Source organism: Elgaria multicarinata, chromosome 21 (genome assembly GCF_023053635.1).
Source record: "Elgaria multicarinata webbii isolate HBS135686 ecotype San Diego chromosome 21, rElgMul1.1.pri, whole genome shotgun sequence".
NCBI classification, from domain to species: Eukaryota; Metazoa; Chordata; class Lepidosauria; order Squamata; family Anguidae; genus Elgaria; species Elgaria multicarinata.
This window is the reverse complement of record NC_086191.1, coordinates 5,687,202-5,699,277: the sequence shown is the minus strand read 5'-3', so window position 1 is coordinate 5,699,277 and position 12,076 is coordinate 5,687,202. Positions and strand designations below refer to the sequence as shown.

The 12,076-nt window shown below is 45.5% G+C and overlaps 2 protein-coding genes across 3 annotated transcripts in view; both read left to right on the top strand.

The window, feature by feature from the left end:
• Window positions 1–4,238, top strand: part of LOC134412268 (methanethiol oxidase-like) — a 29,223-nt gene extending 24,985 nt beyond the window's left edge. Inside the window, exons 11-12 of the mRNA XM_063146148.1 lie at window positions 1,006–1,124; window positions 1,270–4,238. Coding sequence (XP_063002218.1) covers window positions 1,006–1,124; window positions 1,270–1,432 — 282 coding nt within the window. The 3' untranslated portion in view covers window positions 1,433–4,238. The remainder of the gene's footprint in view (window positions 1–1,005; window positions 1,125–1,269) is intronic.
• Window positions 1–12,076, top strand: part of PSMB4 (proteasome 20S subunit beta 4) — a 242,579-nt gene that overhangs the window by 90,695 nt on the left and 139,808 nt on the right. The window lies entirely within an intron of this gene.

Here is a 12,076-nt window from a genome sequence, read left to right as displayed (position 1 = left end):
CCCGGTCCTCTTTTTCATATGGTCACCCTATATCTCCTAGATAGAAAAATTGCTCAATAATCTTACAGAAACCTCCGGAAGAGCATGACATGGTGAATGGATTCATGGAATTCATTTACCAAAAAATTTAAACATGGCATGAATATACAGCCTCGTGCTACATAATTAAAAACGAATCCTGATTTCATGATGGATCCATTATAACCTTTGGACTATAATGTATCTTAAATAGAAATAGATTTTCCCTCAAAAAGCATTTTATTAAAAAAAATTCCGATTTTTAAAAATCATTGATTTTTATCCACCCTGGTACTGAATCATGTGGCGGTGAGTTCCGTAACTATGCGTTGCGGTCTTTTACCTGCCCTGGATCCACTCTGCCTTCTTTCCGTCTCTCACAGACACAGACACACAGTTATTTTATGAGAATAGAAGAAAAACAATCTCCTTCTGCTTTCTCCACATCATATGCAGTTTTTGTAAAACCTCTGCCATCACTTCATTTCAGTCACCTTTTCTCTAAGACGGCAGGCACTTTGGCCTCCCTTCACTGCAAAACAGCAACGTAGGAAGTTGCCTAAGAGCTTTCTATCCATGGCTTTCCTTGCTCACTCACTGTAATTTGCGGGTCTTCTACACAATGTCCAGGGCCTCTCCCGTGCTTTGCAACCATTATCGCGGAGTGTTTGTAGATCGAAGAAAGTGCAGTATTTCCCTGGACGAGGTTCAGCGTAATTCTCCTACGCCACAGTGCCATCTAGTGGCTGCCTAAGGAAACATATAGAAAGGAAGAGAAAGCAAACCCCTAAGAAAAAAAGAGAGAGCCTGTGTAGAGGGGATGATATCAATCCCGCAAAGAATCCGGAAAGAGGAGATCCGCTAAAAGTATGGGGTAAAAGCTTCATGCGGAGTCAGAACCAGATGACAGTTTCGTGCGAGAGCAAACCTTGTTCTGCTTCTGTGATGAGTGCAGGCTGTTCATACCTGGTTTCTCTTCCTCTCCAGGGGAAGAGGGTTCAAGGCGGACCCCAAATGATACAACTGAGCCTGGATGGCAAGCGACTGTATGTCACCACTTCCCTCTACAGCGGCTGGGACAAACAGTTCTATCCGGACATGATCAAGTAAGATGCTTTTCCTTTGCGCTGGTTTTTCCTCTTTAAATTTGTTTTCCGAAGCGGCAGAGAAGCGTGGCCTTGTCCCGCGACGATCCAAGGGTCCGACGGAGCGCGGCCCCTGCTCACGACTCGTTTTCTCCTCTTTGTTTAGGGAAGGCTCCGTCATGTTACAAATCGACGTGGACGACAAGAAAGGCGGCTTGAAGGTGAACAAGAAATTCCTTGTGGATTTTGGGAAAGAGCCAGAGGGACCAGCGCTTGCTCACGAGATCCGCTACCCTGGTGGAGACTGCACCTCCGATATCTGGATCTGAGCAAGGGCTTCAGCGGGGCAGAGTACGACAGGTGGGGCCTCTATAAACAGATCACAGCTTCAGATTTCCATGGCTTTACACGCGCTTTTGATGCAGATTGAAGGCTGATTTATAATCATCCAAGAACAGAGTGGTAAAGCTTTCCCTGGACTCTTACCTGTTTCGATTACAGGTTGGGGAGTTGTGTGCTTGAAAGCTCTGAGAAATTCACATCAAAAACACATGCATCCGAATCCTCCCTGCGCATAGAAACCTAGTACATCAGCAAGAAGGGTTATGACGATTAGCTTTCTTCTTGAGATGCTATTGATCTATGTGCAGGGAGTTTGGTTTTAGGGCAGGCAGGGAAGTGCATTCCAACATGCCTCTCCCCCAACCTGTAAATTAAAGTGGTGCAATCCAGGAAAAGTTATACCACATGATTATTTTAACTCTGTAAAAACTGCCCTGAGTTCCCCTCTCTCTGTGTGTTCCATACGTTAGTCTTTCTGGTATGTTTACTCTGCCCCCGGAAAGGTGTATGATGATCTGGGGATATATCACCGCTGAACTAAAAAGACCAATCTGATGGAATAGTTTGTCTTCGGAGAAATGGGCAGAGGTGGAAAAAAAAAGATATTTAGCTGGCTGGAATGTATTGCTTCGTTGTCCATTCAGAAGTAAGGGCAGGTTGTTTCTTATGAAAAACAAAGCCACAACCAACCATGGCCTTACAAAGATAAAAAACCCACTGGATTTATGGTTCTAAATTGGGGTACCGAACCTCAGAGCTCGGGGGCAAATCCAGACCTCTAATGTCCCCCAGAAGGACTCCTTCACTTTACAGTCTGGTGGATGGAATTTCGACTCTAGTGGGCCGGACTGGGACCCAAGACATAGGCTCCATTCAAATAATTTGTTTCTCGACGATGGTTTTAGAACTCCACGGTGGAGTTTTTTACACCACCTTGGAGAAATGTGTTGTCTGGCGGGAAAACCCCACCCCATGGTTTTGGGGGGAAACTCCATGCAGTGTTGCCATGTTGTGTGGAAGGCTCCGTGGAGTTTTCCATTGGGTTGAGTTGACTTTTCCCACCAGGTACAGAGTTCCCTGGCAAGAGCGGCGAAAGGAGCGAGTGCCGCTCTAGGAGAGCCGCCGGGATTGGTTTTTTTGCAGCAATGGTTGATGGGATACCATCAGGAGGACCGGGGGAGGAGAGTGGGCGGAGGAAATGTCAATCAAACATCACAATGGTTTTTACCCAACTCCACGATAGCCCACAGTCACACAACAGTGGAGTTAGAACATGTTGTGTGGGGAGTACCTCCTAGAAACTCAACCATTGAGTAGAGTTTTCACCGTGCGTTGGCTAACGTGTTGTCTGAATTGAGCTGTAAAGTTGCACCTTTTTATAAGAACGCAAAAGCATCCCTGCTGGATCGCATCAAACGTTCACCTAATAGCGCCCCCTGTTCTGCTTCCGACGGCGTTCCTCCTCCTTAGTATGCCCCCCTTTCATCTAGTCCTTAGGGGTATTACTGGCCCCGAACAAGGAGACTGCCTACAGCTATCCTGATTGAGGGGAGATCTGATAGCACTCTTCAAATACTTAAGAGGTTGTCACACAGAGGAGGGCCAGGATCTCTTCTCGATCCTCCCAGAGTGCAGGACACGGAATAACGGGCTCAAGTTAAAGGAAGCCAGATTCCAGCTGGACATCGGGAAAAACTTCCTGACTTTTAGAGCAGTATGACAACGGAACCAGAGACCCAAGGAGGTTGTGGGCTCTCCCACACTAGAGGCCTTTAAGAGGCAGCTGGACAACATCTGTCAGGGATGCTTTAGGGTGGATTCCTGCATTGGGCAGGGGGTTGGACTAGATGGCCTTGTAGGCCCTGTCCAACTCTGCTATTCTATGATTCTATGAATGGCCACTGACAGACCTCTCCTCTATGCAATCCGTTGGCTGTCATACTCTGGACCACCTGGCGTTGAAATGGAACATGCAATTGCATCCGGATCAGTTGTTCACTAGCTGCCAAGTGGCTCAATGCGTGGCTAAAGCCCACAGCAGCTGCGCTGTTTCGTGGAGACTGCCTGACTCGTGCATTAGCAGCGTTTGGCTCTTCCCCCAGAATAGGCTGAGGAACCTCAGTGCCCATTTCCCCGCTGAAAATGTGCGTTGCGTAAAGGAGAAGTCCTGAATGAATAATGCAGTTTGGAAATGGCTGTTTGTCCTTCATGCGCGAGCTGCAACATTCTGCCACAAGAGGTCACCATCATGCGCTCGCCCGGAAAGGAAAACTCACTTTGTAGTGGCAGAAATTTAATCCAGGACGCTGAGTACGTCTACACTGCTACTTCTAAACCTGCTTGACACCAGTTTAACCATCTCATCACCAGGTAACAAAACATATTAGGAAGAAAATTGCTAGCCGTGGCAACAATTCTCCTAAGGGAGTTAGATCTCAAGCTGGTTTAAATTTTTGGAGTAAAGGTTATCCTTGATCCTTTAGATTCCAGGCCTTTAAAAACACCAACCACGCAGTCCTTCACATTCTGAAATCTGCAGCCAATTGTCCATTTCCCTAGCCACCACAGGCACCAGTGAAAAGTAATATAACTCAGTTGGGCAAAAAAAAATGTAATCAGAATTTCTTTGGAATGCATCGGAACTCATTTGCTTAAGTGCTCAATGTAACACAGGTTTTCTCATAACCTCAATATCAATATCCGTTCTTGGAATCTGGTACACTCTGTGCTGCTTACTGTTGCTAACATTAGTCAGAAATCAACAGAATAATAAAAAGATTATCTTTGCTGTCAGTTGTTCTCTCCTTTTTTTAAAAAAAAAAGTATATATTTTTGACTACCAAACTCTTTCTCCAACACAAGATAGGAAATGGCTACATTAATAGACTCTAGCATAGGCAAAATGTGAAATGGCAACATTAATAGACTCTAGTGTACACAAGACAGAAAATGGCAACATTAATAGACTCTAGTGTACACAAGACAGAAAATGGCAACATTAATAGACTCTAGTGTACACAAGACAGAAAATGGCAACATTAATAGACTCTAGTGTACGCAAAACACAGAATGGCAACATTAATAGACTCTAGTGTACGCAAAACACGGAATGGCAACATTAATAGACTCTAGTGTACGCAAAACACAGAATGGCAACATTAATAGACTCTAGTGTACGCAAAACACAGAATGGCAACATTAATAGACTCTAGTGTACGCAAAACACAGAATGGCAACATTAATAGACTCTAGTGTACGCAAAACACGGAATGGCAACATTAATAGACTCTAGTGTACGCAAAACACAGAATGGCAACATTAATAGACTCTAGTGTACGCAAAACACAGAATGGCAACATTAATAGACTCTAGTGTACGCAAAACACGGAATGGCAACATTAATAGACTCTAGTGTACGCAAAACACGGAATGGCAACATTAATAGACTCTAGTGTACGCAAAACACGGAATGGCAACATTAATAGACTCTAGTGTACGCAAAACACAGAATGGCAACATTAATAGACTCTAGTGTACGCAAAACACGGAATGGCAACATTAATAGACTCTAGTGTACGCAAAACACGGAATGGCAACATTAATAGACTCTAGTGTACGCAAAACACAGAATGGCAACATTAATAGACTCTAGTGTACGCAAAACACGGAATGGCAACATTAATAGACTCTAGTGTACGCAAAACACAAAATGGCAACATTAATAGACTCTAGTGTACGCAAAACACAAAATGGCAACATTAATAGACTCTAGTGTACGCAAAACACAAAATGGCAACATTAATAGACTCTAGTGTACGCAAAACACAGAATGGCAACATTAATAGACTCTAGCATATGCAAAACATGAAATGGCAACATTAATAGACTCTAATGTATGCAACACACACACACACACACACTTTCCTTGTTGCACTCATGTTCCGGGCAGCTGGTTGGCCACTGTGTGAACAAAATGCTGGGCTAGATGGACACTTGTTTTTGTGGATTTTTTGCTTTATATAGAGACACCTTTTAGCAGGCAGGGTTGCTCAGGAGCCTGGCCACGGAAGAGGCCTGGCTCCCTATGAATAGCTGAAAACTAGAGTCGGTAAACCTTTAGCCTGCAAAGGAAGAAGAGGGGAACAGGCTATCTTTAATTTCGACCCAAATGCTTAATAGGAAATGAATTTATTTCCACGTTCTGGTATTCAGAGCAAGGACCTTTAATGGTTATTATTGAACACACTGGCCTTTAATTGATATTATTAAAACTGCATTTGCTAAAACGATAGGTTCTATGATTCTATGTGAACGTTTCAAATCTGCCACGCTCCGTCCCGCATGCCGTGCACCTCACCACACACCCATGAGCGTCCACACAGGCTGCCTCAGCCGCAAACTTTTTGGGCTAGGACAGACGAGAGTTGCAGGTCAGAAGAAGCAGGAGGGGCCCTGGTTGTCCACTCCTGGTTTATAGCATGTACGAGGAATGCGAAAGATATAGTGTGTTTGGGGGAATCTTCCACCCTCCTTCGAAACACCAGAACTTGGGAGTCATCTGAAGGGACAGGAGCAGGCAGAGGAAACATCAGGGCCTGGTCCAGTTGGACTCCCTTCCTTTGGGAGCAGGACAATCCCATCAGCCCTGTTGCTGGTCTACTTAATTTCTCTCTCTCTTTTTCCTCTTCCCTCCTGAACTCGTTTTCCTTGTGTGTCATGTCTTTCTTAGACTGTAAGCCCGAGGGAAGGGACTTTCTTTTTTTGCTAACTGATTGTAAGCCGCTCCGAGAGCCCTTTGTGGCTGAGGAGCGGGGTATAAATATGATAAATAAATCCAAGGACACGAATTATTCACACAAAGTTTTGTGGGTGCATAATTCACCTACGAAGAGTGTTGCCATAGAAAGTTTTCTTTTTTAAAAAACAAAGGATCAGATGAGCTGACGTATTCTTTTCAAGAGGCTCTCGACGGGCGGAACTAAAAATAGAACCGTTATTTTCCGAGTCTCTAACCAGGACCTGGGAATGGGGAGAGAACGAAAAGTCAGGGATGCTTTAGGGTGGATTCCTGCATTGAGCAGGGGGTTGGACTCGATGGCCTTGTAGGCCCCTTCCAACTCTGCTTTTCTATGATTCTATGATTCTATGAATCTCTCCGGTTGGTTTGGCTAGTTGGGGAGAATGTTGGCCTGAGCTAGGAAGGCAAATTATATACTTTGCATTATCTCCACCATCACCCCCAGTAAATAATAATAATAAAAATAAATTTATTTCTAACAACAACAACAAGTATAAAATACATAAAATATTAATCAAAACACAATATACATTGTTAAAACTTCCTAAAAACATACTAAAAGCATCCTAAAATTCCACTGCATAGGCCTGCCGGAAGAGATCAGTCTTTATAGCTTTCTTAAATGCTAAAAGACTGTTAAGTTGACGAATCTGAATTGTAAAACTGAATGGCTATTTTTTTTAAAAGCTTTGTGACGGCTTTCCTCCCCAAAAATATGGATCTCTGCCTATATACGCACAACTATTTGCTCCAGCAAAAAAAGATTTAAGCCAAGTTTTATCAAAAGAACTGGATACTCAATGACAGTATGTCTCCTTCATAATGCATTTTTGACAGGCAAAAGCTGTGTTTTAAAGCTGGGCAGGTCTACCTGAGCATCATCTGTGTCCCCCACAAAGGAAACAGCATAAACTTGGAACCCGCAACGCTTGTACCAGTTGCAGAAAATTGAATGATCTGTCTTCTTTTGCTGGCTACATTTCAACTGCACTGTTTCTCTTCAGTCCTTACCCAAGGTGGTAGGGTTGTGCAGTAGCTAATTGCCACCAGCCATAAAAAGCAGACAGTACTCATTTAAGAAGCAGACAGTACTCATTTAAGAATGCACCTTCTCCCCAACACTGCCTTTTCAGGAATCATCCTTTAAATTCAGCAAATGACATGGGAAAGGCGCACCTCTTTGCTTGATGGCTGCAGCATTTATAAATACAGAATCATAGCTACATTGATGTTCTAAGTGTCACTGAATATCTCTACAACATCTTCGCCACATCACCAGGGCATGCAGGAAAGGTACAGAGAAAGCTGTGGCAAGAAATAGACTGTTTGGCGGAGGGAAAGTCACCTGGAGGGAAGTACCCATAATTCCCCTACCAGGAACAGCATTTTTTTTAAAAAAAAGTATTTTCTTCAGACTAATTCTCACTCTGGTGATAAATCTGTATCCTGGCTGCATCATCTCAAAATACAGGTCAAAACCACAGCTAATTGAAGGACGTCCCTCCATAGAAAAGAAAATCCCTGCACATAGAAAACTAGCAGCGCAGGGAAATTGTAGTGCTAGAACCCTTCTCACGGACATCTAGTCCTCAGTGTGCGAGGATTTTGTTTCAATTTGTTTAGAGAAGCATTCTTCCAGCATATGAGTTTCTTCATCCACAACCAGCATTCAGGGACGCAGCTTAGACAGAGTCCAGCCATCAGAATAAGAGCAGGGCCTTAAGGCAGAGTTAAGGGCTGCTGTGACATCAGCAGCAAGTAGAGCAATCACGTCTTTCGGCCCTCTCCTTTGTTGTAGCATATCTGAAAATGCTGAGCCACGGCTCAGATTGCGTGGACCTAGCCACCCCATCAACTCATGCTGAACCTCAGGGGTCCATCACACCAGCTTTTTTCCCCAGGTACGATCCGCGGTTTCAACCTCCGTTTCATTAGCGCGTCAAGCGCCGGTGCCTTTCACGTGCCTTCCTGCTATTGCCATTGTATCGGCGAAATCTCTTTTCACTTGTGCACTCTTCGGCTATTCCACCTGCTCCTCCCTGTCTCCTTCTCCTCCCTCTCTTCAGTTCATTGGTTCTTGTGGCTGATGGACATTGTGATGAGTGTGGCCGCCTTCCTCCCCCCTCTGTTTTTGTGGTCTAGCAATTCGGTGTTTCATTGGCTGGGCGCCATTTCTGCAGCGTCTTTGCACGCCTTCCCTTCCCTCCCTCCCCCTTTCTGATCGGGCAGTTGAGTGGTCAAGTGGTTCTATGGACTGGAGGAGAACCGCCCCCACCCTGCGACATAGCAAGAGGATGGCGATACATGGGGATGGAAGGGCATTTTTATCCCACTTGGAGAAAAAAAACACCACATTTTCCCCACCCCAGAAAAACATGGAAAACGTAGGGGAAGAGGCAAGATGACTGCAGCACAGGGACGGCTTTCATGTGAGGGTCACGGGGCAAAACGGTGAATGAGGCAGGACAAAAGTGCAATCAAAAGCTGGCGTGATGGCGCTCTCAGAGTAATTTCAAAAGAACTGATGCAGCAAGAGGTGTTGATTGTTGAAAGCAGAAATGCTTAATTATGCCCCAAACATACATATGCCTTGGAGCACGCTGTACGGCTTGGACCAGAGCCACTGTCTGCAAGAAGTCGGTCACAGCATATTTGCTAACTTTTGCCGAGTCATGCTCATTAACAAAGCCAGGGGTGTTAAAGTAATTAGTCACAGCAATAAGTCACAGAAAAACAGCAGTGGGTCGCTGATAGCATCAGTGCTGTTGTGTAAAAGGCTGACGCAAAACAACAGATTGAGAGCCAAGGCCTCCTACAGCTTCTGCAAATGAGCAATTTATTGCTCGTGATGGGTCACCCAACGTCCCTTTCACGACGTTGTCCACCTCTGAGGCCTCTCCCGCCGTTTTCAAGCAGGAATCCGCCATTCTGTAAAACCCTGAAAATGCAGTATACTATAAAGTAGCGCCATCAGCTGGTGGTAAAATCAAAACATGTGGGAAGGAACTGGCAAAAATGCGTGTGTGTGTGTGTGTGTTGTACTGATCATTAAACCAACGAAAAACCCCAAAGTCAAAGCCCAAGTAAATATGCTAAACATGGAGAAGAACCTAGTTACAGGCACCAGGCAAAAAACCTTGGATGCTTTCCAGGGAGGGTTTCCTAGCGCTACCCGTCAAAAGATACTGTGCAGCTATCCGGCCTTTTCCTCCTTGTTGTTGTTGTTTATTCGTTCAGTCGCTTCCGACTCTTCGTGACTTCATGGACCAGCCCACGCCAGAGCTTTCTGTCGGCCGTTGCCACCTCTAGCTCCCCCAAGGTCAAGTCTGTCACCTCCAGAATATCATCCATCCATCTTGCCCTTGGTTGGCCCCTCTTCCTTTTGCCTTCCACTTTCCCTAGCATCAGCATCTTCTCCAGGGTGTCCTGTCTTCTCATTACGTGGCCTCAGGACGGTGACATCTTGAAGACACATCTGGGACTCTAGTAAAATTCTACCAGTGGCAATTGCACAATAAAACTCTCACCTGGAAACACCTGCATTTTATGTTTCTCAGGTCTTTTAAAAACTGGTTTTTAATTTTTTTTGCCATTTCTGCATTTCTTGGTGTTTTTAGCACAGCGGTTTGTTTTTTCTTAGCTCTCGTTCCACTCTGTCTAGCTCCGGCCGTGTGTTTTCAGGGTAGCCGAGTAGACAAAGCAGCCAGACTCACAGGCTTGCTTACAAGGAGACTAATTTATTGGTGTATTTTCGGCACATTCAGGCATATCCTGAGAGCCAGTGTGGTGTAGTGGCTAAGGTGTTGGACTGGGAGTTGGGAGATCTGGGTTCTAGTCCCCACTCGGCCATGGAAAGCCACTGGGTGACTTTGGGCCAGTCGCAGACTCTCAGCCCATCCTACCTCACAGGGTTGTTGTTGTGAGGATAACATGGAGAAGAGGAGGATTACGTATGGGTTCCTTGGAGGAAAAAAGGCGGGATATAAACGCCATAATAAATAAATAAATATCCCAACAAAAGTGGACCACACCGCAAAACCTCTCTGCACAAAAGACCCTTCAGCAAAATCTGAAAAAAAAACCCAAAAACCCACCCTGGGTACAAGAACAATTATAGCAGAGCTGAACTGGGCATTGCTGCCAAGTTAAGCCAGTGATGAATGGCATGGGATTAATAACAGAGCAACTCTTCTCATCATAAGAATCTATAGCATCCGTCTACATAGTTGTTGATAAAGAAGGCATTACTTGGCATTTCTTCGGCACACACAAGCATCTCCTTCACCCAGGTGCACTGACTAATTGGATTGCAAGACTGGAATGTCAGCTTGTTAGAGCCTCCAGATACAGGACCAGGCTACATAGATGAGACACTTGCTGTTCTCCTGAGATCACTATAATTGTGCTTTTGTCCCTTTTTTCCCCATAACACAAAGGAATGTTGCTGTCTGGTACAGAAGGCAATAACAGTTTGCTAGCTGAAAAGGCAGAAAGCCGCCATTCACAACCAGAAGCCCTCACAACCAGAAACCAAAGACATAGCTTTGCAAACCTCCAGGCCATACAGCTCAGCAAACATTCTTCTTGCTGACAGAGCACTCGCCTCGGCTTTGACGGGGCCTGTGTTAAGTTTTACACGGGTTTTGTGTGGTTATCGACTGCCGTTTTAGCGGAACAGGGGTTTTCATTTGTACGTTGCCCGGAGACCTCTGGCTACCGGGCAACTGATAAGTGAAATGCAGAAAGAATATAAAATGAATGGCGAACGTTGTGTCCACGCGTGCGCATTGCTGTACGTGCGCTGAACAGGAAGAGTGCCAAAACAGAGTGGGGACCTAAACAGGATTGGAACAGGGGAGGAGCATGCCCTGCTATTATTCCCCGCAGTACGCAAAAATCAGCTCCGTTCCGTCACTGTTACACGGCAGAACCAGCCATCCCTAAACCCAGGCTTTTTAGTACAGGAAAAGACTTACTTCTGGGTTGAGGATGGAACAGAACCAACGTCACCCTGAGAAAGGCTTGTTACCCACCCCTGATGCGACAGTTTCATGAATGGGAGTAGCTAACGCACAATACTGGCTCCTCATGACAGTACCCCTCTGGCACAAATAAACCCCTCTCCAAAAAGCATTGCACTAGCGTTAACACGATGTCAGAGAATCCAATTAACGCAGCTCCCAACTCTGGAGCTGCGCAGCTCCGGAACTCACACCACATCACAAAAGCAAATTAACGCAATCCCTTTGCAACTCTGGAGCTGCGCGGCTCCGGAGCTCACGCCACATCAGAGAAGAGGATTAACATAGTCCCTTTGCAGTTCTAGAGCTGCGCAGCTCTGGAACTCACACCACATCACAAAAGCAAATTAACACAATCCCTTTGCAACTCTGGAGCTGCGCAGCTCCGGAGCTCACGCCACATCAGAGAAGAGGATTAACATAGTCCCTTTGCAGTTCTAGAGCTGCGCAGCTCTGGAACTCACACCACATCACAAAAGCAAATTAACGCAATCCCTTTGCAACTCTGGAGCTGCGCGGCTCCGGAGCTCACGCCACATCAGAGAAGAGGATTAACATAGTCCCTTTGCAGTTCTAGAGCTGCGCAGCTCTGGAACTCACACCACATCACAAAAGCAAATTAACACAATCCCTTTGCAACTCTGGAGCTGCGCAGCTCCGGAGCTCACGCCACATCAGAGAAGAGGATTAACATAGTCCCTTTGCAATTCTAGAGCTGCGCAGCTCTGGAACTCACACCACATCACAAAAGCAAATTAACTCAATCCCTTTGCAACTCTGGAGCTGCGCAGCTCCGGAGCTCACGCCACATC